This window comes from Colletotrichum higginsianum, chromosome 3 (genome assembly GCF_001672515.1).
Source record: "Colletotrichum higginsianum IMI 349063 chromosome 3, whole genome shotgun sequence".
Classification (NCBI taxonomy): domain Eukaryota; kingdom Fungi; phylum Ascomycota; class Sordariomycetes; order Glomerellales; family Glomerellaceae; genus Colletotrichum; species Colletotrichum higginsianum.
The window spans coordinates 4,785,812-4,810,332 of record NC_030956.1 but is presented as its reverse complement, the minus strand read 5'-3'; the positions used below and the strand labels follow the sequence as shown (position 1 = coordinate 4,810,332).

Below are 24,521 nucleotides of genomic sequence, written 5' to 3'. Positions count from 1 at the left end.
GGTGGTGCGTATGGGAGCCTATGTCGATCCAGGATGAATCACTCCGTTGCGGCGAACTTGGTTCTGCGGATGCCACGCCTCACCGGCATTTTCCCACTCTCTCACCGCTCACTCATACACCCTCCCCTCCCACGCCCAATTCACGTGCACTAGACAGGAAGGGACCGGTGGACGATGAGTCGTGATGCCCAAAAGACTCTCACAGGTATAGACGAAGACATGACAAGTGCTTGGATGATTTATATAATGGATTGTCTATACTCTGCTGCGGTCCAAGCTCAAATCGCAGGACCGGCGATAACTCAAGAAAAAAATAAAAGAGGTCATATGCCACATTGAACCAAATTAGCCCGCCCCTCTCTCCTCTCCTTTGCAGGCCTTCGACAAGATTGGCTCTGCTCCGACGGTGCGCAGAAATGCTCACAAAAAACGTAGATGGGCTGGGTGTAGGGTCGCGAGACAGTACCCCCCAGTTCGTCCCATTCCCGACCAACATGCACACAACATACGCCGCCCTATGCTAATATAGAAGACGTGCGCACATCCCCACGCACACGAACCCCCCGTGTGCGCCTGTTCTCGCTTGCGCCGAAATACTTGGTTCTTTAACATCCTCGCTTCGATGGCCGAGGCCGGATCTATGACCAGACGTCCTCCTGGGGTCGTTGTTAGCGAATGATTGCAAAAATGTGCCAAGCCGAGCATGGCCACGTACCTGGTACTGGTTTGCCGCCCTCATGTTCTTGACAATCTCCTCCGCCTTGGCCTCTGAGATGCCTCGCTGCTCTGACAGAATCTGTGCGAGGACGGTGTTGACCTCGCGGGCCATGTTGGCGGCGTCGCCGCACACATAGAAGTAGGCCTTCTTCTCGAGAAGCTTGTTGATCTCCTCGGAACGCTCCTTGAGGCGGTGCTGGACGTAGACCTTCTTGGGACCCTCACGGGAGAAGGCAGTGACGAGCTCGAACTTGTCGCCGAGATCCTTCTTGTATTGCTGCGCACGGATTAGCTCACGGTATCACGGCCATGGGTCCGGGTTGTCGACGTACCTCCCACTCGTCCTTGTACAAAAAGTCCTCGGTCGACTTGCGGCATCCGAAAAAGAGAATCGTCTGGCCCACATCGGCGCCCTCGCGAGCGAGCTTGGCTCTCTCCTGGATGAAACCGCGGAAAGGAGCGACACCGGTGCCGGGCCCAATGCAGATGACGGGCTTGGAGGGATCGGAGGGCAGCTTGAAGTTGGAGTGGCGGACATGGACGGGGACGTGGATTCCGTCGTACTTGTTTCTGGGGCCGGTGATTTCGTATGTCAGACCGAAGGCGGTCGGCTCGGGGTCGCCATTCTGCTTCTGCTTGAGGGCCAAGAGATAGTTGGTAGCAACACCGCGGAACGCGTCGTCACGGCCAGGGAGCGTCTGATTCTCGACGACAGCGGTGATGGAGATCTTCTTGGGCTGGACCAGAGACGATGAGGAGATGGAGTAGTAGCGGGGTTGCAGCTTCGTCAGACCCTCGATCCAAGCGGAGAAGGGGATGTTGGTCCACTTTTGGCCGCCGCTGACAGAGTCGAGGAACCGGGCAATGTTGAAGAAGTGAGCACCCGTCTTCTCGTGGAAGAGATCCTTATCGCCACCAAGCCTGACCATCTCGGCCTTGATGTCTTCGCTAGGGGCGAAGGCGGCAAGGGTGGAAACGAACTGACGCGAGACAGGGGCGCAGATCTCGAGGTGGTAGCGGATGATGGCATCGTACGTGGTGGGTGTAGGGAAAGGAACCTTGGCGGTGGGCTCGAGAGCCTTGACGCTGATGACCGAGTGTCTCTTGTCCGTAAGTCCGACGAGGTCCAGGAAGCGGTCGACCTCCTCGCCGGGGTTCGTGGGCCAGATGGCGATGTGGTCGCCGGTCTGGTAGGACAGGTTGGATCCGCTAATGTCGACCTCCATGTGCAGGCAGTTTCGGTCCTTGACGCTAAAGAGTTCCTTGGATTCGGCAATGGGGGCGATGTAGGGGTTGTGAGCGTTGAAGGGACCCTTGGCGGTGCCCTCGAGGTGCATCTTGTTGGGCTCGCCGACGTAGACCTCGGGGGACGAGGCGTCGAGGCCCTCGCGCTCCAGGATGCTGAAGGTGGGCTCGTAGACAGCCTCACGCTCCTCCAAGCCCATCTTCTCGGCGAGAGCAGACCACATAGGGTCCTTCCAGGCCAAAAAGTCCTCCTCCATGGTGCCGGCGCCGTCATCGCCCTCGCCAGCCTCGCCGATCTTGTGGGCGCCGAGCTTCACGAGAGCCTTTGTGACGTTGCGAACCATAGAGTTGTAGTGTTCGTAGGTGTTGTTACCAAGGCCGAAAGCGACAAAGTTGAGGTTGCTCAGAGCGGGGTCGTTGCCCTCGGAGAAGGAGACGTCCTCGCCGGTGATGAACTCGTAAAAGTCAACGGCATTATCGGTGGGCTCGCCCTCGCCGTAGGTGGCGAGAACAAACATGACGACCTTGTCGCTGGGAATAGCGTCCAGGTTGTCGTAGTCGTAGTCCTCAAGATCGGCGACCATGGTCTCGAGGCCGAAACGGCTCTTGCCCTCCTTTGCGAGTCTCGAGGCGTAATCCTCGGCGGTACCGGTCTGGGATCCATAGAAGACGATGCAGTTCTTGCCCGACTCCTCCATCTTCTCCAAGATGTTTCGCGTCTTGCCGGCCTTGGCTCCATTTGCGTTGGCGAAGGCGTTGGCATACGGGTCCTTGACAACTCCCCAGTATTTACCCTTAGTGAAGTAGGCGGCCGTACCCAAAAGGATGGCGGCCAGGACAATGATGTCCAGGGTATCGAGTTCCGCCATATTGGGCCGTCGGACTCAACTGTGCTGCTCGGAAAAGGTTGCAACTCGGAGGCACCGAGATTCCGAGGGGGTTTGTGCGAGAGAGCAAGAGGGGTTTGTCGTAGACCGAGATGGTGTATGAGGGAAAGCGAAGAAGAAGAAAAAGAAAAAGAGGATGGTGAGATTGTCGGCGGTCGAGGAGATGAGCCACCGGGACTTGCGATTGCCGAGCTGACAGCCGTGTGTAGGCGGGCTTGGGGGCGATCTAGCAGTCGCTGGATTGTTGGAGGGAGTTGGGGAAAGTCGAAGCCTCGAAGGGTACAAGATACTGCAATCGTGTTCACATGAGATCAGCCGGGATGATTCGACAATGGGCCGGAGGTGGGGACGCTTGGGAGGGTCGGCCAGGCAGAGAGAAGTGTGTGCGTGTGTGTAAGAGGGGGGGGGGGGGAGAGCGAGAGAGAGAGAAAGCGAGCGGGAAGCGAGGGTACGCAGAGAGAGGCGTGAGACGAAAAAAGATGCCGAGTTTCGGACACACACAGCGCCAGCGTCGGCGGCCGGCGCCAATAGCGTACGAAGCAGCCTGGTATTTCTCCAGTTGCAGCGCAACAAGTTTGAACCTAAGGTAGGTAACCCAAAAAGAGCACACTGACTGGGCCACTGGTGGGACGGGACGGGAAGAGGGTCCAGGAAGTGTCCGTCCAGCACACGAAAAGACAGCAAAGCGTACCTTGGGTACCTTACCGTGAGATAGGTAGGTACTTTGTGGCCGGTGCAGTAGGGAAGTAGGTAGTAGTTAGGTAGGTGTGTAGGGAGATAGGTAGGTAGACAGGTACACGGGCAAAACATTCGAGGTGGACTTACTGGTCTGTGCAGGAAGGATGTTCCGAATGGGGTGTGTGCGGAGAGGTAGGTGTCCGTCCGACTCAGACGTTGCGCCTCTGCAAAGCGACCTCCAACTCTAAAAGAAAAAGTAACGGAAAATTTATAGACGCAGCGCGCAAGAAAGACCATAGAAGTGATATGGATTGGGTGGGAAAGAAAGGAAGAGAGAGAAAAGGGGAAGGTTGCACCCCAAAAATATAAGGGTTCGTTTGTGCGCTGTAGAAGTTGGTTGAGGCTGAGACTGAGACTGGGACTGAGAGTTGCAGAGGCCACTCACTGGTGACCAGGAGTGGACGGAACTGCAGATCGGAAGTGCGATAACGAACGAGAGAGAGGTCGCATCCAGTGGTTGTGGCTGGACTTACACTGCCTAGTACGTAGAAATGGATGGGTAAATGTGCGAATAATTCCCTCCATCTCCAAGTATTCTGCACCCGACACCACCAGCAAAAAGATACTTCCATGGTCTCTGACTCTCTGTGGTTCCCAGGGTCTGCGCAGAGCAAGGGCCGTTCCGAATCGAAAGCGAGGGGCCCTTCGGCTTCCACCCAGCGGAAAGTCGCTTCTTCCCTCCGCTACGTTAACTTGCCTCGGCGCCGACTGTCGCATCTTCGATAGAAGCACACCCCAAGTCTCGGCACGTTTATCGCTTTTTGCTTAATCAGACCCCTTTTCGAGACACTCATTAGGTAGGTAGGTAGCTTGGGAGAAGTGGACCCCGAGCCTAAAACCACTCGTACCAGAGCTCTCGGCGTCGGAAACATTACCTTCACCTTTCCTGTGGCTTTCTTGCTTACCTGGTAGGTACGTCGTGCGGCATGGGGCAGTGATCACGGCGGGAGAATCAAATGGAAGCTTGACGGAAGATTTTGAAGGTTCTTTCCTGCGCCGGGCGCGTGGGCTACAAACAAGCCGTTCGGAACACGGTGTCCTACGAGATCCTTGAACGGGGCGGTCGAATGATGAGGCGTCGATCCGAGAGCTGGCTGCTCGCCCTTTCCCCCTCGTCGGAACAACACATTAACCCTACCTGTAGAGCATCGGGGCTCGTCTGACTCGGTCAGTATTGTTGAATCATCGGTCAAGAAAGGGCGGTTGCGGGATGCCTGCGTAAGGGAACCCCGCGAGACCGATAACGAGGCCGCCCCAGCCCACTACTAGGTCCTTGGTACTTTCTCCGTACATACGACTGCACGGCAGTTGACGCCTGCGCCGTGTCATGTCCTCGAATGACCCATGCTTGATTGGCATCTGTTCGCCAGTCCGCCCGCAGCCTCCCGTTTCCTCGGATTCCGTTGCAGGGAACCCACACCTTCCACCCTGGGGCCACTACATGTTTGCTTCGTCCATGACAGCCACATTTTCGGCCACCTAACGTCACCATCTCCATCTAGCCGGGATTCCAACTATACTCTAGGCTACGGTGTGCATTTCAGTGATCCGGACGCTCTCGGAACCCAGGACGGCGCGAGGCGCAGCAGTCAGTGCTTCTCTTGACTTCATTACAAACGGGCCAACAGCCCCCCCCCCCCTCGTTTGCTCGCTTGCGTTGCTGAGGCTCAGGCGCAATCCCGCATGGGTCGTTCATTGGTGGCAGCGGCTACCTCATCAAACACGAATACGCACGCTGCATACAGATACTACCTGCTTCCCAGGCTTGCCAGATAGGCGGGGCGTACCATTCTGACTCTCGGCCGAGCCAACCTACCGCCATTCCATCTCACAATGGAGCCGATCAATAGGGTGAGCGGCATGATGCATCACGGCACATCGGGCCCGTCTGAAAGTCCGCAGCGGCCATGATGCGGGCCGGCGGCGTTGCGCAACACATTAAATGGCCGGTTTCCAACTATGCCCAGACATTCCTATATGTGGTCGAGGCTCCACCCCCCCGTTCGCTCCGGAGTTATGCGGCATCGGTGCCCGAAAGCCCATCGGAGGGGGGAGCATCCGCCCTATGCACAAGTAAGAGCGGGACCTGGACCTGGGAGATTGGGACGGGCCAACTGGCCTCTACGGGGTGGGTTGGGTGGTTTCATCACGGCTTCGGTCTCGGACCTTGGCCAGTCTCTGACCACACACCGCCAGCAAAGGACACCCACTCTAATCCTACGTGAGCCATATAGATTCTCGTCTTGGAAGCTCTGGATTGGGCCTTGAGCCGCGGCGCAGCGCCGGTCGCAACGCTGCCAATAAGGCACAAGCAAGCGGAATGAAATCGAACGACATGCACCAGAAACGTCCTCGTTTATTTGAAAAGATAGCTACAGCAGCCTCTGTGATCAGTCAGGCGGGTGCTGGGCAATCTCCCTGTCTCTCACCTCCCCTATGGCTGGGTCTGGAGGCTACTATGAGCACAATCAGCCACAACTTAGCCAGCATTCAGACTAGGCTATCTGACATACATAGGTAGGCAATGATACCCCGCTGCCGCCTGTAGATGTCCTGCTGCCATCTCCTGCAAAGGCGAGTATCCTAACTCGCCTTCTACCTTGACCATTTCTCTTTCTTCCAATTTAACTTTATTTAATATACCGTTTGCTCTCCGTACCAAGGACCTGGCCTTCCAGAGAAATAACGTTTCCCTTCACTTTTTCTAAGATTCTAAAGTTAAACTGGAATATTAAAAAAGTTAGGGGAAAACGGTATGCAGCAGGATTATTACAAGCTTGCAATGAGATTGGTGATGGAGTTATGATACCGCAATACGAATCATAAATTCGTCAGGCAGTAGATGTTTATGAGTGACAGCTGGGCAGCCAGTGATACCCGGGGATGGGGGCATCATGATACAACACATACAAAACGACTCTGACTGGCCGCTACTGCTGCCCGGAAATGTCTGGGCTACTTAGCCAGCGACCTCGGCATTCACCCTGGCGCAAGCTGTGACTCGGGCTTGCCGAGAGCGAGAGAGAAACGTGGATTTGATAGCATCACGGGCTAGGCACTGGACCAGATGAAGGTCCGCCTCAAAGTCACGGGTGAGGACTTTGAGGTTGTTCGCGTCGAGGAGAAGTGTAGCAGACACGTAAGAACACTAGTATGTCTTCTTTCGGAGAGTATTCTCTGCTGATGCGCCATTCCGTAGGATATCATGCCGATAAGTCTATTGTTTTGCGATTCTGCCGACCGTTGCTGGTTGTGTTGCCTTCCACTGTCCCAGCTAAGTCTTGAGCAGCACATCCACGCGTTCGACGTTGCTGCTCCGGCCACGGTCGGGATCATGCATTATGGCGCGACGACAAGCAGTTTCTCACCGACAATGCCCGAGTCGATTCTTGTCCGTGACGTCCTTGAGCCATTGAGCAAGAAGACAACCAAGGTGTATATCCGACTTCTTCTCTTTGGCACTCAAGTGGAAGGATGGGTCTTGGAAACATCTATAGTCAGCACAATTCTCTCTGACTCAACATTGAACGCACACCGGGCTCCTGCTGACTGCTATCCAGCTGAATCTACTCTCGCACACAAACACCTTCAAGTGACTCAGCTGATTACAGCCGGAAAGCGAGCGGTCAAGTGGGCGCAAGATGCCATGCTTGACCTCCGCAGCATGGAGTAAGTCCGCAGTGAACTCAAGTTCCGTGGCGCCCAAGGCACAACCGGCACACAAGCCTCCTTCCTAGGGATCTCTCAAGGAGACTCGACAAAGTGTGACGTCCAAGCCAGCCCCTTTCGTCGACCCCCACGCAGGCCAGTGGGTAAGTGGCGCGAAAACTCATGTAGACTGGCAGCTCGAATACCACAAGCTGACCTGTTTCCAAGTGTGAGCGAACTCTCGAATGCGGCGTCGCTCACACATTAAGCCGTGATTTTGCTTTTGCGATTTTTTTGACTGCGGCTTACAAGGCTAACGACAAGACCAGGAACGGACCTGGCCAAGATGAGACTTCTCGCAGACGCTGTATTTATCGACATTATAAGACGGACCACGGAGATATCTCCGCGCGAACCTTGCTAATATGCCATCCACTTGGTTGCCAGGATAAGTGTGATTAGCGGCCTGGTTGTACATCCCAAGCGCACCGCAGCCCACGTTCAGTCCGAAATGCCCTTTTTACTGACGGTACACAGATATCTTTATTTTCTCGGCTCTGAGATGTCGGCTGACTTGCGACGTCATTAGGACTCCATTCCGATGAGACTTTAGTGCTTGAGGAGCACCGAGACAGGAGGAGCACGAACAGGTTCAAGCTCTTAAGGTTAAGGCAGGTAGCGTGGTAAAGAGCGAGACCAGCCAGCTAAGCTGGTAGGCAGCACATTCGTCTCACGTACTGCTTTTGCCATGGGCCTAGTTGATGACTGTTCCAAAGGCAAACCGAGCGACCGAGCATCGCGGATCAAGATTAACGAAGTTCTTCACGCCTGTCGGCGATGAAATTGGCGGAAATCTACAACGGTCGTAGCGTAGAGATCGTCGACAAGTACTGCGGTCCCGGGGGAAGAGGGGCCGGTTGAGTAGGCATTGACGCCCTGCACGGCGTACACATGAACTTATTATGTTGTCGAAACCTGTAAACACGCGTGCCGAAACATGGCCAACAAATATTTGAGCGCTTTAGATGGACAAATCTGCGTACCAGATAAAGGGACAAGGCCGCCGAGGAAGTTGCTGTTGTATGCCAAGAAAGCACATCAGATACATGCTACAGCTCTAGTCAAGTTTCGCAGCTGTTAACCAGCTCACAACAAACAAGTTGTAATGCGACTGCCTGGGCCTAGGTAGCCTACGGAGCTTGTGACGAGGATGTGGCCGATGAATATCCGCTGCGCATTTGGTGGCTACTAGCGGCGGGATTGAGATTTGATGTCCATGTTGGACTGCGATGGTGTCGAGGCTAGAAGCGGCGGTCTAATGACGAATAGAACCCTTGGCACACGAAGTATCCGTAGCCGTACGGATACAGTAGACAACATTCGAAGGCAGAAGCCTGGGTTGAAGGGGGATAAGGGGGGTTGAACATTGTTCGGATGTTTTCATACCACACGTGCAACGTGGTCGTCGGCCAGCATGTTCCGCACCTTTTCCGCGGTTCTGTGACCTCAACGGCGGCGCATCGGCCAGCGGCAGCCTGTGAATGGAAGGGAAGACAACGGTTCAGCTGCGGGTCGAATGGGGCCAACCCACCGCGTCCCCGGGCTCCTGGGTCCTCAGGCCTCAGCGGCTCGGCCTCTTACTCTGTAGGGACCAATGCTTCCCTTGCAACCGGCCGGCCCCATGTCTCGGCCCATATTTACCATCCAGAAAAATGTGCTGGTCTTGGATGATTCAGGCGAAGGTTGGCCCGGAGGAGAAAAGGAGAAAAGGAGAAAAGGGGGGGAGGGGGAAAGGGAAAAAAAGAAAAGAAAAGGGCCACATGTGAGGACTCGTTCAATGCGGCAGGCCATTCACTGGTAAACGATGCACCGTGAGGCATCGAGCCCGAGGATGAAGGAGAAAGAGAGAATTGCAGGTCTCAATATCAACAAGTATCGTGTGATCTCATCGATGGCTGTGCCTTGGGCAGCTGGTGGTCAAGGAGCGGGAGGAGAGGGGCCAGAGCATGAGATGGACCGGCACGGACCTGGTCTGGTTGTGCGGACAAGCCATTCAATGTTGAGGTGAACTAGAAGAGAAGAAAAGGCCGACAAAGCATATGGGTTGGGTTGGAATGAGAAGAGAAGTTTTCGACCATTGGGTACTTTGTTGACTCTAAACTCCTACCTAGGGAGGTAGGTAGGCATGTTAGCATCTGTAGTCGGGATACGTTTGCCAGCTTGCCATCCCATCCGGGCCATGCATCCCCTGGAGGGGCACGAGGAGACCCCTCTCCGGCCCCGGGTTACACCCTTGCCTTATGCTTCTTTCGCAACCCCCCCCCCCCCGCCCCCCCCCCCCCCCCGGTCAATGTCAAAGCATCAACGGCCAATGGCTGGGTAACGTTCCCCCAATGCAGACCCAAGCCCGCAGAATTACCACATGGTCCATCCAGTCTTGTCCCTCGTGTCTCCTCTCTGGGAGGCCGAGGGAGGTTGGTGCTTGCTTGCTCCGGTCAATTCGATTGATTGATTGACCGAATTTCTCTTTTTCGAGGCTTTTAATAATTGATCAACGCTGATTATTGACCAGTGTGCCCATGGTTGATTAATCGCCTGTTTGCCTTGTCTGCTTGCTGGCTCTTGCTTTTGGTCCTACGTTTCCCCCTTCTTCTTTTCTTCTCCCAGCTTTTCATCCATCTTACATACCTACTATCTACCTGGGTAGTAGTAGTATCCGTACATACATCACACACACACACGCACACGCGCACGCACGCACACACACACACACACACACACACATACCCCTCGCAAGACAAAAAAAAAAAAAAACAGCACCAACACCAACATCATAGACCAACACCTCCAACATACATCCACCACAAAAGAACACGGTCCAATCCCGAATTCGATTGCTTGATCCTCCCGGTTCTCCCGCTGCCACCGCCGCTTGTTTTTCTCCCAACTCCCCCCCCCTCCATCCCATCCTACCGAGTTGCTCGTAGCGGCCACCAGCGACGGTGCACAACCTCCCCTTCGCATCCGAATGTCGTAAGACCCCCGGATCATGGGACTCGATCCGACGCAACAATGGGTGAGTGCCAATTTGCATTTCCCGATAGACCCGTCTCGCCTCGCCTGTACATAACACTCTACCCTATATGGACAACAGGACGGCATGCCTTTCATCATCCCCCCTAGGTACCTTGCCGTCCCTTGCCATGCGTGCCGCGCGTGGATGTCCACCTTACGTACAGCATGACGGGATAACGATTCGTCTCGTCTCGTCTCGTAATCGTCCCGTCTCCCTGGCCTGCTGTAGTTATGGCCTGGTCTCTCGCCTTGCATCGTCCGACACCTCCTAGCCCGACATCCCCTACGCCGTCGATACTACTCACACCACCACTTTACCTTATTTCGAATCCACACGCGCGCTATTACATTGCACACACACATATTCATACACACGCACATGAGCACACAGACACCCAAATACCACGCCCCTTGCCCAGCCCCTCGTCGCCTGCCGCTTCGCTCTGCCCTAGGTCCGACTCGTTCGTTCACTAGTTGCACGGCTTCCTGTTGATTGTTGCTGTGCTGTGCCGTGCTCTCTCTTGTGCTCCGATCTTAGGCTTAGCGTTGCGCCCTGCCTGCTTTGACCCCCCCCCCCCCCCCCCCTTCCTTTCGTCCATCTAACCTATTCCTCCTCCTCTTCTTCTCCTTCCGTTGCGGCTCTTCACTTGGACTCTGACCTGACCTGGCCTGGCGCTGGTGAGTGCGAGACCACACATCTATGCACCTTCAAAACGTCCAACGCATCCAAACCTCCGCCCCGTCTCCGTCCCTTTGCGCATCCTGCCCGTTTCACAAGAGAGGGGGAAACCTGTCACTAACCACAAGACGTCGTCTCGTCTACTAGCTCCGTCCCAGACGACGCTGCCTGATCTTCTGCAGGACCCGCCGTTAAAATTCTCTCCGCGATCCGTCACCACCCTCGACGAAGAAGACGAGGACGACGCAGACTGGGATCGAACCTTGAGACCCGCCGCCCTCGAACCCCATCCTTATCCTCATCCTCATCCTCACCCTCCTCCGCCGCCTCGTTCCGTCACCCATTCGCGCGAGTCCTCCATCGAAAAGCCTCCTCACCCGTTGCCTCCTATCTCCGGTTCGACACTCGCCTCCCCCCGGACACACAACCACACCCACGCGCACTCACGCTCTGGCCTCGTCATCGAGCGAGTCGTCGACCCCAAAAGCGCGTCTTATGGCCACCACCGCCAGACGTCTATAGTACACGGCATACAGCACTCTAGAAATGGAAGCCACGCCAGCTCTTCTTCCAGTCCCCTCAGCCCGCAGATAATCGCTACTGCTGGCGCGAGCCTCAACCCTCCTGACCGCGCCGACATGCATGCCGTCGGCCGTTTGGAGCCCGACGCGCCACCCGCGCCGCGCCCTAGCACTGCCTTGTCTGGCTCGACTGTCAACTCGGGTCCCCTCGTGCCCGAGAGGACTTCCTCCGCCACAGACTTCACCAATTCCTCCCTTACACAGCGAAAAATAGAGCGAATGCATAGCAAGTCGAGGCGCGAACACGCACACCACCAATCCCACTCTTCGAAGCACCACAGGGATGAGCAAAAGACTGTGGGCGAGTACGCCCTGCACGTGCTCTTCACCTCTGTATGTCGTGCTTGCGCTGCCTGCCTATTTTTCTTTCTCCATGTCCAAATCGCTGACCATAGTCGTTCAGTTCATTGCCCAAGCCGAAGAGAAACTCAATGACTGCATCACAGTGCCGTTCGAACCCGAGCCGCAGGTCGAGCATATCTGCGGTCCAGGCGTCGACCCATCCTTCGACCAGATCATCACTGCCTTGGGCCATATTGCCCGCCCGCGACCGAAACCCCTGATAGATTCCATGATGCTTTGGAGGAAGAGCAAGAGCGACGCGGCCAACGAAGCTCGCAGCCAGCTGCAGCAATCGAGGGGCGTCCCGCCCGGTCCGCTCCAACGAAGAAATACCGAGCCTCTTCAGCCTTTACCTGGCCCCATGGACAACGGTTTGACAAGTCCGCAGACCTCGCTTGCTGCCAAGCAAGAATTCGTAGCCCATGCCGAACGCCGCTCGACCGTCTCCATCTATATCCTGTGCCGTGTTTTGCTGGAGGTCATCAGCCAGACCAGCCTGCCCTTCTTGACCCTGGAGATGGAAGAGAAGCTCGAGGGCATCATCTTTGGTCAACTCAAGATCGCCGATACCGAGCAGCTCATGGTCAGCCCCCTGAAACTCGCAAACTGGAATCTCTTCTCCCAGCTTCTCGGCGTCATGAGCGAGATCAACTTCAGGGGGGTGACGGACAGGTTCCTCGGCGACTTGGAGCGTTCTCTCCAGGAACTGGTTGCCAAAAGCCCGACCTCTCCAGCAGGCCGCGATGCCGAAGGCAAGATTGAGCTTGTCCTTGGGGGCATGAAACATCTCAAGGTCAACATAGCACACCCAGAAGCCTGGGAACAGTCATGCGACTTCATGGTGGCCGTCGGCCGTCTCTTCCATCGATCCCATGGCCAGCGTGTCAAGACGGCCTTCTGCCAGGTCCTCGAAACGCTCCTGCTTACCGTCGCCGCCCAGGCGTCGAACCAGGACCTGGCGCATCCCAAGTGGATCGAGGTTCTTGGGGCAATCGGCCCCCGACTTGCGCAAATGTTCATCAAGCCTCGGCACTGGGGCTTCGCCTTCCCCCTGACAGCAACGCTTCTCTGCTTGTCTCCTCCCGACACCTTTGGATCCCAATGGCTCCAGTTGATTCTCCCTTTGCAGCCAAAACTCAAAGACCGTTTTACGCGGCCGCTGTGCCTGCAGGTGATTGCGAGGCTCTTGTGGACTTACTTGTACCGAACAAACGATACCTTGCCCAATACCACTAGAAAGTTGGACGAAGTGATGAAGTTGGTTTTGCCGCCAACCAAGCGCGGCCTCGTTGCATCCGACTCAGCTGTCGCCGAGCCCATCATTCAAATCATCAGAATCATCGGGTACAAGCAGCCCGAGTACTGCTTCAAGCATGTCATCTTCCCCCTGATCAATGCCGAGTTGTTCGTATCCAACAAAGATCTGAGGGTAGAGCAGCTCGACCCGGATCGGATGGTGATTGGCATCAGAGCCTTCTTGGCCATCATGTCGGACCTGGAGAAGGGAGACGAAGGTCGGCCCCCTTTTCCAAGCTCGTTCCAGCAGCCACCCGCAATCGAACGCATCCCAACGTCCCCCGTGATGGCTTCGCCTCACCACGCTTCGTCCATGCCCTTTACTGGGACGTCAGGAGAGGGCGAGCAACTCTCCCGCCCTGTGCGGACGGCCGCTCTGAACGACGTCGTCAAGGAGTACTATCACAAGTTCTGTGAAATCCTTGGCAAAATCACCATCATCTGCGATAACACGTTTGGAGGCCAGGCTGTATTGGACGAAAAGTTCAGCAGCCCAGGCCCCAAAACTCCGATTGCAGATACCTTCAATTTCTCGCGGCGAGACGACCACCAGTCTCCCGCAGACCATAAGCAGGCGTTTTACGAACTTTTGCATGTTGCGGTTCAAGCGTTGCCCCGCTGCCTCTCAGTCGATATACCCTTCAACTCGTTGATCAACTTGCTCTGCACGGGCACCGCTCACGTGCAATACAACATCGCCTTTTCCTCGGCACAATCCCTCAAAGCGATCGCCCGACAAGCCCACGCGCAGCAAGTCACCATGGGCTTTGCTCGCTTCATCTTCAACTTTGATGACAGGTACTCGACCATGTCTGACGGCGGCATGCTTGGACCGGGTCACATTGAAAGCACGCTTCGTCTGTACGTCGAGCTGCTACAGATCTGGATTGAGGAGATTAGACGAAAGACCCGCGACGCTTCCATCGATCAGCTTGAGGAGAATGACAAGCGTGGCGCAAAGCTGGACCTGTCCGGCATCTGGGCCGAAGTCGACCAGGCGGAAGCACATGGCTTGTTCTTCCTGTGCTCGCAGTCTCGGAGGGTGCGGTACTTTGCCATTACCGTCCTTCGGCTCATCACCGACTTCGATAAAGCACTCCAGAATCAGGACAAGGACACCTTGAGAGTCATTGACATCTTGGAAAACGACTCGATGCAAGTGATGAACTTCAAAGACGAGGGTCTTTCCGTTGCGGAGAGGAGCAGGCTCCAGAGGGGAATGCAAAACAGTAACAATCGAGGCGCTCTCGTGGAATTGTGTACCAGTGATGTGTCGTACGATACGACGCTGTGGTTTAAGCTCTTCCCCAATCTCATCCGCATCGCGTACGAAAAGTGTCCCTTCACCGTCACCATTGGCCGGGATTTGATCTGCAACCGAATCCTGCAGATGTACAAGGCCATTGTTCTTTTGTCGGAACCCTCTAGGGGACTGTACTACGGCTCGGATCCTGGGAGCGCCCGTGTCGCCGGTAGGACGCCGACAACCCAGCCGGAGATCCTCGTGGAACAATGGAAGCTCTACCTCATCTTCGCCTGTACGACGCTGGCCGACCCAGGGAACGTCCTGCCCGCCAACCCCCAAGGTACACAGCATAGCCGGAAGACATCCAAGCCGGCCTCGGCGGATAAGATCGTCTCAGCTAGAGTCCTGTTCAAGTACCTAATACCCCTGCTGTCCGTCTCCTCGGCATCGGTCAGGGACGCAGTGGTCCTGGCTATGGGATCAATCAACATACACATCTACCGTACCCTGCTCGAGGAACTGGCAGGACAGGTTTCACGCTGCAACGATGAAGCCCGTGCCCGCATACACCAACGCACCAATAGCAGTCCAAAACGAAATCGCAAAATGGATCTCCTAAGGACCGAAATCACCCATGTTTACAAGCTCACCTGTCATTTCCTCAAGGAAGAGGAGGTCTACAACGACGAGTGGGTTCTGACAAACCTCGTCACGTACACCCGGGACCTGAAGCTCTTCCTTATGGATGGCGAAGTCCAGATGGACTGGGAGTTTCAGAAGCTCAGGAGGCACTATTGCGGCCTTACGGAGGAACTATTTGAGGGGATCAACAGAACGAAGGACCCGTCTCGGTGGATGACGTTTGAATCCCGAAAGTCCGCCTTCTCTCTGATGGAAGACTGGTGCGGCTTCTCGCCAAACCAGACCCAGATCCGAGTCAGGGAAGATACCATGCGACAGTCCCTTATCGACCAGCAGTCTCTCGGAGAAAGAGGCACCGTCACGGCGGCCATGGAAATCGAGAAGCGAAACCTACGCACGGCGGCTCTCAGCGCCATGGCTGCCCTTTGTGGTGGGCCGATGAGTATCACCACCGAGAGTGGTGCAACCCTCCAGTTCGATATTCGAAGAATGCTCGCGTGGATTGAGGCCATCTTCAACTCGGGCAGCGACCGCATGAACGTGATTGGTCGCCGGGCCTTGCAGAACCTGATCATTCACAATCAGGAACTGCCATACCTTCTGGAGCACTGCATCGCTCGCTGCTACCTGTCTGATGTTTCCAAGGTCCAGGAGAGCTACTTCGCTGTCGTCACCCAGGTGCTGCTGAAGCACCTCGACTACTCGTGCCCCTTTTGGAAACTGCTGGGGCTCTGCCTCTTCACCCTCGGTAACGACGAGAGCGAAATACGGTCTAAGTCGGCCCGGTTGATGAGGTCGCTCGAAGAGAGGCAGCAACCAGGCCGGACTTCCAAGATTCAGGACTACGACATTAGCATTTCTGACAAGACGAAGGCGGTGTACAAGCTGGCCCAGTTTGAGATCTCCAAGCGGCTTGCAAAACAGCATACTGAGTTGGCGTTCCATATCTTCTCTGAGTTTACCCTATACTTCAAGGATCTTCACCCTGCCTCACAACGAAACGTTGTGGCCGTCATCTTGCCTTGGATCCAGTCAATTGAGCTCAAGGTTGATCCGAATGGCGGCCCTATCGCCCAGTCGTACGTTCTCTTGGCCAACTTACTAGAGATCACTATCAAGTCGAGCGGCGCGCTGCACAACGAGGTTCAGGCACTATGGCAAGCACTCGCAACCGGTCCGTATCCAGGAAACGTCCGACTGATTCTCGACTTCATCATCTCTTTGTGTCTTGAGAGACGAGAGCAGAACTTTGTCGAGTACGCCAAGCAAATTGTTGTCTTTCTTTCCAGCACCACCAGCACTCCCGGCATGAAGGTTGTCGAGTTCCTTCTCATGCAGATTACCCCCAAGGCGATGGTCCCCAACGAGAAGAAGGACGCCATGCCGCCGCCGCCAGACATTGGCCTCCTGCCCTACTGCGCAGACCTAGGGGAGGCACTCCCCGTCGGCACGAAGCAAGCCGGATTCTCTCTTGGGCAGCTCTCGCTGATTCTCCTGGTCGATCTCATGGTGTCCCCTGTGCATCTTGTACCCGAGAACGTACCAGTGCTCCTTCAGGTAGTGACCGTGCTCTGGGATCACTATACCCCGCTCGTCCAAGAGCAAGCCAGAGAAATGCTGGTCCATCTAATTCACGAGCTTGTCATTTCTCAGCTGGATGACCAAACGGAGCCGACGTCTAGGGCCTCGATCGAGGACCTCATCGACTTGATTCGACGTCATGATCGTTCGGTCGTCTGGGGCTATGAGGACAGCAACGGCAAAGCCGACGATCGCGACAACAAAGTCCCTCCAAGCATGGAGTTCTTGACAGCCGAGGTTGTCAAGACTTTTGAAATGACTTACCCGGGCATCAAAGACCAGTGGGGCAGACTGTCATTGACATGGGCAACGTCATGTCCTGTCCGACATCTCGCTTGCCGTTCGTTCCAGATATTCCGATGCATCCTCACCTCTTTGGACCAATTCATGCTGGGAGACATGCTCGCACGCCTATCAAACACCATAGCCGATGAAGACACCGAAATCCAAACTTTTGCCATGGAGATCCTCACCACGCTCAAGACACTTATCCTGAAACTAGACGCGGACAAGCTACTCACATTCCCGCAGCTCTTCTGGACAACGTGTGCCTGTTTGGAGTCCATCAACGAGCGCGAGTACCTGGAGGCTGTAGAGATGCTGAACGAATTTTTGACAAAGGTCGACTTCCGGTCACCCAACGTCCGCAGGCTTCTTCTCGACGGCCAGCCCTCGAGATGGGACGGTCAATTCGAGGGCCTTCAGTCCCTGCTGTACAAGGGGATGAGGTCATCTGTGTGCATGCAAGCCACTCTGAGCACGCTTGACAAGATGGTTCAGCTGCCTAGCGATGGCCTCATCGGCGACGACAGCCGGTTGTTCTTCGCCGTGCTGGCTAACTTCCCTCGTTTCTTGTACGAGATGGAACAGGACGAGCCCAGTGAGCAAGCTTTACAGTCTGCCGAGATCCTGTGCGCCGTCTGCGAGGCTCAAGGGTACGGCAACATTGCCGAAGTCCTCGGGGAATACATTGCTTTCAAGTACCAGGGCAACAGCAGAGAGTTTCAAAGCCGTCTCTTTGCCTCGCTAAAGGACGACTTCCTCCCCAAACTGGACTTCCGGATGGTCATCTTCTTGATGGGCTTGCTCACAAACTCCACGGCATGGGTGAAGCTCAAGACCATGAATATCCTTAGTATCGTCATTCCCGAGATCGACCTGCGAAAGCCCGAACTGGCCGGCCACGGCTCCGATCTCATCTCGCCCCTTTTGCGTCTCCTGCAGACCGAATTCTGCATGGAGGCGCTGGAGGTGCTGGACAATATTATGACGATGTCGGGTAGCGCCATGGACAAGCAGCACTTAAGAATGAGCATGACTCGATCTACGTCCAAGACAATTAGAAAAGAATACGAGCGGACGCAGAGCCTGTTCGGCATCCCCGAAGCGTCGGGATGGGCCATACCAATCCCAGCCAAGAAGACGGACTCGACGCGTGCCAATATCCACGCCGCATTTTACATGTGCCAGACCGCGGAAGGACTTCTGACGGAGGCGACGCCGACGCCCGATGTCGAATTTCATACCGACGACTTCCCATACAGCTACTTCCAGATGTCAGACAGGACCGAAACGATGATGTCGGATGAAGGTCGCGGAGACGGACACCTCGGCGATCTCGTCACAAAGCTCGACAGCCTCGACGACTTCTTCGACGATCTCGGCACGAGCTCACCCAGCGACGGTCGCTCATCGAAGACCATCACTGAGTTCTCGCCGGACAGTTTCGAGTCCGGAGCGCAGTTGTATGATGAGCAAATCCTGCCAATCCTGCATCAAGCTTCCAACAACAGCACCTTCCAGAATGGGTTTACTGACAGGCCACCAGCGACGGCAAGGGATCCGAGCTCCAACATGATGAATCCTGGAGCTTTTAGTGCATCGTCGGCGTTGTCGGCCGGCGTCGGCGGCGGGATGGGAGGAGGCTCGCGACCGGGGCTTCACTACAGATCCATCACGTCGCCGTCGGCGCCCGCGTCGTACCAGCCGCACATAAGCGAGTTTACGTCGGACGACGAGTTCCTTGAAGACGTCTTTTCGGACGCGGACGATGAGCGACCGAATACGGGCCACGGCGGCGAGGGCTCTTTCTCGTTGGAGAACATGATCAAGCCGCTTGCGCAGAGCACGAGATCACGGATGCGTCGCTTGACGGGAGGCAGATCGCGCGAGAACGACCGACAGCAGGAACTGTTCCGAGCCGAGCGGGTTGCCGCCGCGCAACAAGTTCCCAGGGTACCGACCAATTTCCTTACGAAGATGCCGTCGCAAGGGGAGATGCTTTGAGAGAGAGGTGTAGTGGGGCACTGAACTGGCTTTTTGTCGAAACCACACAGTCTATACACCAATGCAGCGCTACTTACGGAAAAGGTGGAGAGGAGAGGACATCCATTCACGATGCGAGTTGATAGCGACAATTACGATAACCACGTCCGGTACGGGGATTGTGCGAAATATGTAAATGACTTACGTATCATCATGTCACGACAAATGATGGATAGAGGAAGACAAAGGGGAAGCAGAGCATACCTTACCTAATGAATAAATAAATCAAGAAAGAGATCACGATTCTTTGGATCACGAAATTAGCATCTTCAGAGTTCAAATGTGATAGAGTTCTTGATTGTGAGAGACCAACCCTCTTTCTGTCCTGGGAGCACTTTCTGCTCCTATGCCTCGAAAAGAAGAAAATAAGAGCCGCAAGAATAGCAAGGTGAGAGCGTAGTGATGTGTTCGTCGTGACGCTGCAGCTTTGGCTGAGGTCGGTGCGGTAAGCATCGCTGTGTTCGAGGTGGTATCTAATATCGGTGCCTGGTGGAGTAGTCTGCAGGGAGAACAAGTCAACGACAAGACCCTTTACCAATGGCTGGATGCCGTCTGATGCGCGCATGAAGATATGAGGCCTGTTGTGAGGAACGAGGGGGGAGCATAGTTCACTTCCTTACCCTTTGGACTGACGACCAGACCACGACCCTTCTTGGCGCCGCGGTAGACCGTTTCGATGATGTCTATGAGTTCTTGTTTGTCTTCGAGGACCCAGTTGAGCTACGGTAGCAATAAGTCAGAAAAGCTTTGCCCGCCCTTCCCGTATGCGCAATTAAGGGGGAACTGTGGAGGGTCGCAGCGGCGTACCTTGTTGTTGTTACCCGTTCCAAAGTCGACCATCATATGCTTGTTGCGGAAGAAGAACATAATTGTGCATGGGTCGTAAAGCTCGTACACTGTTTGGAAGACCGCCTGTTAGCAACTGCACCCCGATATCGTATGGTGTAAAGCAGAGAGAAAGGAAGGCGGGCGAGCGTAGGCGAAACGTACTTTGGTTGAAGTCGGGGACTTGATCGATGTCGCAGACGTAGATGACGGCGAAGTTCTTGACGCGCTCCGAGATACGGTAGAGGACTTCGTCCTGCTGCATACATGACGGGTCGGCATCGCGTCCGAATCGGATGACCTATTTTGTTCCCAAACCACACGGTCAGCAACTCTCGGCGTGGTCTAGGAAGGGTTGAAAATAGGGCTGCGACTTACAACGAGGCGCTCCTCCTCGGAGAGGATCGCTTGGTCGACGTGCCAGCCGCTGTTGAGATGGGGAATAACGATGGAACCCATGGTGGACGAGTTGGGATTGATTTCGGTTCGAGGCTTTCTGAGAGCGGAAATGGATGCTGCGTGGGGGCCGTATCGTGGAATCGTCCGGTGGTGTTTTGGTAGATGGAGAGATTGCGAGAGGCAGTTCTAGAAATTGGTAGGTTTGGGTTTGGGTCCCAGCGTTCGTTCGGCGGGATGTCATTGTGGATCGTCCCCTGCTGGTGGGACCCTCGAAATGCCCCTCCCGGTCCCCGCGCTAAACTAGGAATGGGCAAGGTTAGAAGCGGTGGTGACCGGCAGAACTTTTTATTTCTTGGAGGGTCCACTGGCCGATGTTCCCTGGAGGAATTGGAAGCGAGAGAGAGAGTGTGTGAGAGGGACAGCGGACGGGATCACTCGTTGCTGCACAATCTCTTTCCAGTTGACCAACCTTACGATATACTCACCACCGATACGATGCCCAAACGCCCTTCGCGTGGACTCGAAGGCGCAGATGCCTCGCGCAAGAGGCAGAAGGTCGTGCACGAAGTTCCCACTTTCGAAGAAGTCAACCATTCGCGACACCTTCAACAGCTCTTGACCTTTGACCAGGATCAGAAGCGATCGCGACATGGTAAGCGCATTCTAAGGCTGAAATCAGTCACCTTAAACAGGACTGACATGGCACGGCACTCTTCCAGGTATCCAATCCCTCAAAGTCTTTCTCGACGGCTTCAACTCGGGCGATGCCGACAGCAATAAGGACCGGTTCACCACCCTCCGGGAGTACCTCGACGCCGCCCGGCCACGCGACACGAGCGGCGATGCCGTCCATCTCGGCGACATTATGGAGACGTGGTCGTACAGCGCGCAGATCAACAACGAGGCCATGATGTCGGCCGTCCCCGCTGTGCTGGCCCTGCTGCTGCAGGTCGCCTCGCAGTCTCTCGAGCTGCTGCCGCATGCGCTCGACGTCGCCCGAACGCTGCTGCAGGAACGCCAGCTCAAGCTCATTGCACGGTGTCTGTCGGCGCCCAAGGGCAGCGGTTATATCATCTCGCCGACCCTGCGACTGGTGCGCGAGATCGTGACGCTCGATGGCGGCGTCCTGGCGAAGAGGGTGTTCCGCGCGCGGGACCACACGTTTGCAAGCTTTGCGAGAAACCTGGAGATCCGGCACTTCGGGGGGGCCGATGGCGAGAGGGGGGGCATCGAGGATCCGTCGAAGCCGTCGGTGCGGACGAACGCCATCAAGCTGTTCCTGACCTGTCTCAAACTCCTGCCGGTCGAGGCGAAGAAGGAGATGTTAATGCTCAAAGAGGTGTTTTCTCACCTGACCTTCTTGTTGAAGGATGACCCGCCGTTCCTGATCCTCGAGATGTTGGCCGCGCTGAAGAAGCATGTGCTCCTGGACGACAAGCTGCCACGCGAGGTCAAGTTTCGTGCGTTCAATACGAAGACTCTGGACCGGTTGGCTGGGCTGTATGCATACAGACACGACGTTGATGGGGATGACACGCCCTCAGTCAGAGATGTTGCCCACGAATTTCTGCTTTACACCTGCACAACCCCCGGCGCCGGTGTGCTCTATTCGGGAACCGGACTCTACCCGAAGGAGCTCGAGGACGAGGCGGCGCAGGATGTCAAAAGCCTGGATGACTACGGCCTGGAGCGCGTTGCGTGGATGGACAAGTACAAGGACGATGTCGCCGTCGCCAACTTTGTGCTCTCCGAGTTCATCCAGAAGCTACGCCCGTGGTCGAGTCTGAAGCACAGCGAGCTTATTGTCGCCATCTTTCAGGCGGCGCCAGAACTGGTTGCTAGCTACTTTTTGAGCAACAAGTCCTTCACGTTTGAGCCCAAACTGTCCATGACGTGGATCGGATACGCCGCCTTCCTGTTCAACACCGTCAATTTGCCGCTGCCGCCGCATTATGGGGCTACGGCGGGATACCGTCGCGTCCCTCCGCCGACTTCGATCCTCCTTGATAACATCCTGCCGCTCCCGCTGAAGCAGCGGGATCTCGTCCGTTGTCTCTCTAGCAAATCAACCCTCGTCTCCTTCTTCGCCATCCGCATCCTCGTCCTTGCCCTTCAGAAACTCGACGTCGCTCTCAAGATGCACCGCGAAGCGGCGGAGTCGTCCAAGTCAACCTGGGAGATGGCGGCGCGGAAGCTCGTCGATGAGTTCTGCCAGAAGATCCCCGACATGAAGGAGGTGACCAAGTGCTACAAGGCCATGGCGGAGGAGAACGTCCTGCAGCGGGAGGCCGCCAGCAGGTTGCTGCTGCTGTACTACGAGGTCATTCCGCAGGTCGCTCTGCGCGCCAACTTCGACGTCTCGCCGTTCCTGGTCAACTCGCTCACCCGCCTCGACAGCAGGGCCGAGGAGCCACAGAGCCAGGCCCTGGCCTTGATGGAGCTGGAAAACCTGATCGCCATCGCGGGCTTCTCGCCGGGCATGAGGTGGTTCGCCAAGACGGAGGGGCTCGCGGCGTCGCCGTTTGTCGCGCTGCTCAAATTCTATGTAGAGAACGCCCAGGGGCGGTCGAAGCTCAAAGAGGTTCTCGAGTCCGTGGCTGTGCAGCACCAGCTCGTGCTGCAGCAGACCGGTCTCGCCCCGCTACTCCGCGCGGCTCGGGAGCTAAAAATGGACGACAAGACGCGGAACCCGGACCTCATCTGGGAGTATCTCGACAACTGCGCCGGAAGATGCGCCGCCTCGCCTCTCAAGTACGTCGACTTGATACAGGAGAGCGTCACCGGTGGCCAGGAAAATATTTCAGCTAGCTTGATACTGGCCACAATGGCCGAACAGCTTTCATTTGTCGCCGACAAGGCAACGAATAAGAAGGACCTGGAGCTTTTGTCCAAATTCTTGACGGTGTTGTTGAGTTGCGCCCAGACGAAAGGGGAGATCCCGGCCTTGATCAGCGCATTTGCCCAGAAGATGACAGGAGTCCTGGCAGGTCACGCCTCGGCGGTTGTGCCAGAGGCTGACAAGTCGTTGCTCGAGGGCGATTCGGAAGAGAAGGCAGTATCGGAAGACAAGGGCGTCGAGTCCCAACGACAGAAGCCGGACACTGTGAGTGGCGAGTTTGACGACTCTTCGCTGAAAGCCATTCTCGACGTGCCATTTGGCCCTGACGAAGACAATTCGGCGCTCCTTAAGTGGAACTCCAAGAGCATCGAGGACCTTGTCGACGAGGGTTACGCCGCGGCGCTCATCCGTCTCTTGTGGTCGGAGCATGGCAGCATCCGTCAAGAGGCCCTCACCAACATCATGAAGATGGCGGCCAAGTTCAAGGAGTCGACGTACGAAGAGAAGGACCAGATCTGGCTCCTCCTCTCGGAACTGGCCGAGTCATCCCGCGTCCTTGTGACGCGCGGCCCTGTCGCCTCGCCGCTGGTCTCCTTCGCTATCAGCGCGCTCGAGGTGCTCAAGAACCCTCTGCACTGCCTCTACCCCAAGGTCAACAGTTTCCTCACGCGCGGGCCCGTGTGGCAGCACGACAAGGTGCCCCTGGCGCACGACATCCTCCACGGCGCGCCATCGGACGACGACAGGTACTACACCGAGGTGAGCTGGCTGCTGGCGTACCTATTGGACGGCCTGCGGACGCCTGCGGATCTGGCCGTGTACCACCAGAAGAAGTGGTTCGAGAAAGTATTTGCGCTCGCGGGGAACCCGTACATGCGGGCGAACCTGAGGACGAGGATCATGAGGGTGCTGTGGCGGGCGACATGCATCGAGGGCGGGAGCACGACGCTGGCGACGAGGTTCGGGATTGTGAGCTGGCTGGAGGCGCAGGAGGCGAGGTGCGATGGCGCACCGGTCGAGGACAAGGCCGAGAGGGTCGCGGCGGACGGTCGGGAGACGAGGCGGTTGTACCGCGCCCTCAGGAGGAGGGTGTGGGAGACTTGCGACCAGGAGAGGGTCGGTGAATGGAGTCGGAAGGGAATCCCCTCGGCTTTGGAGGCTTAAGGGCGAGGACGACAGAGAAGACTACATGATGTACACAACTAAGAAAAGGGAAAGGGAGATGAGATTTGAACATACATCCATGTCAATATCATGAAGGTTCTTTTTGTACATCTCGAAATCGGATGTGGTTGACAATCGAAACTATTAGAAGAGCAGACACGCCGTTGAGATCGATGCTTACTCTTGGCATAATATAAGATGACTAACTACAGCCTCTTACGCCATCAGAAAATGCATGAGAGTTTGGTTCATGAGGCCGTAAATACTTCCACGTGTCATCTTTTTGGCAGCC

The 24,521-nt window shown here is 55.9% G+C and overlaps 5 protein-coding genes across 5 annotated transcripts; 3 read left to right on the top strand and 2 right to left on the bottom strand.

The window, feature by feature from the left end:
- Positions 1-638: 638 nt before the first annotated feature.
- CH63R_04980 (NADPH--cytochrome P450 reductase) lies at positions 639-2,831 on the bottom strand (the record flags this gene model as incomplete). The annotated part of the gene is made up of 3 exons (XM_018299955.1): positions 639-656; positions 716-994; positions 1,050-2,831. The coding sequence occupies 3 exons, from the start codon at positions 2,829-2,831 to the stop codon at positions 639-641; spliced, it is 2,079 nt and encodes a 692-aa protein (XP_018161201.1).
- A 3,823-nt stretch (positions 2,832-6,654) lies between these two features.
- CH63R_04979 (Adenylosuccinate lyase) lies at positions 6,655-7,260 on the top strand (the record flags this gene model as incomplete). Its single annotated transcript, XM_018299954.1, has 3 exons — positions 6,655-6,726; positions 6,862-7,083; positions 7,189-7,260. The coding sequence occupies 3 exons, from the start codon at positions 6,655-6,657 to the stop codon at positions 7,258-7,260; spliced, it is 366 nt and encodes a 121-aa protein (XP_018161200.1).
- A 3,024-nt stretch (positions 7,261-10,284) lies between these two features.
- On the top strand, positions 10,285-18,963 carry CH63R_04978 (cell morphogenesis protein PAG1; the record flags this gene model as incomplete). Its single annotated transcript, XM_018299953.1, has 3 exons — positions 10,285-10,311; positions 11,172-11,903; positions 11,974-18,963. The coding sequence occupies 3 exons, from the start codon at positions 10,285-10,287 to the stop codon at positions 18,961-18,963; spliced, it is 7,749 nt and encodes a 2,582-aa protein (XP_018161199.1).
- Positions 18,964-19,475: 512 nt separating this feature from the next.
- Positions 19,476-20,286, bottom strand: CH63R_04977 (Thioredoxin-like protein 4A; the record flags this gene model as incomplete). Its single annotated transcript, XM_018299952.1, has 5 exons — positions 19,476-19,488; positions 19,538-19,722; positions 19,810-19,898; positions 19,993-20,128; positions 20,206-20,286. The coding sequence occupies 5 exons, from the start codon at positions 20,284-20,286 to the stop codon at positions 19,476-19,478; spliced, it is 504 nt and encodes a 167-aa protein (XP_018161198.1).
- A 435-nt stretch (positions 20,287-20,721) lies between these two features.
- Positions 20,722-24,229, top strand: CH63R_04976 (Ribosome biogenesis protein Urb1; the record flags this gene model as incomplete). The annotated part of the gene is made up of 2 exons (XM_018299951.1): positions 20,722-20,878; positions 20,946-24,229. The coding sequence occupies 2 exons, from the start codon at positions 20,722-20,724 to the stop codon at positions 24,227-24,229; spliced, it is 3,441 nt and encodes a 1,146-aa protein (XP_018161197.1).
- Positions 24,230-24,521: the final 292 nt, after the last annotated feature.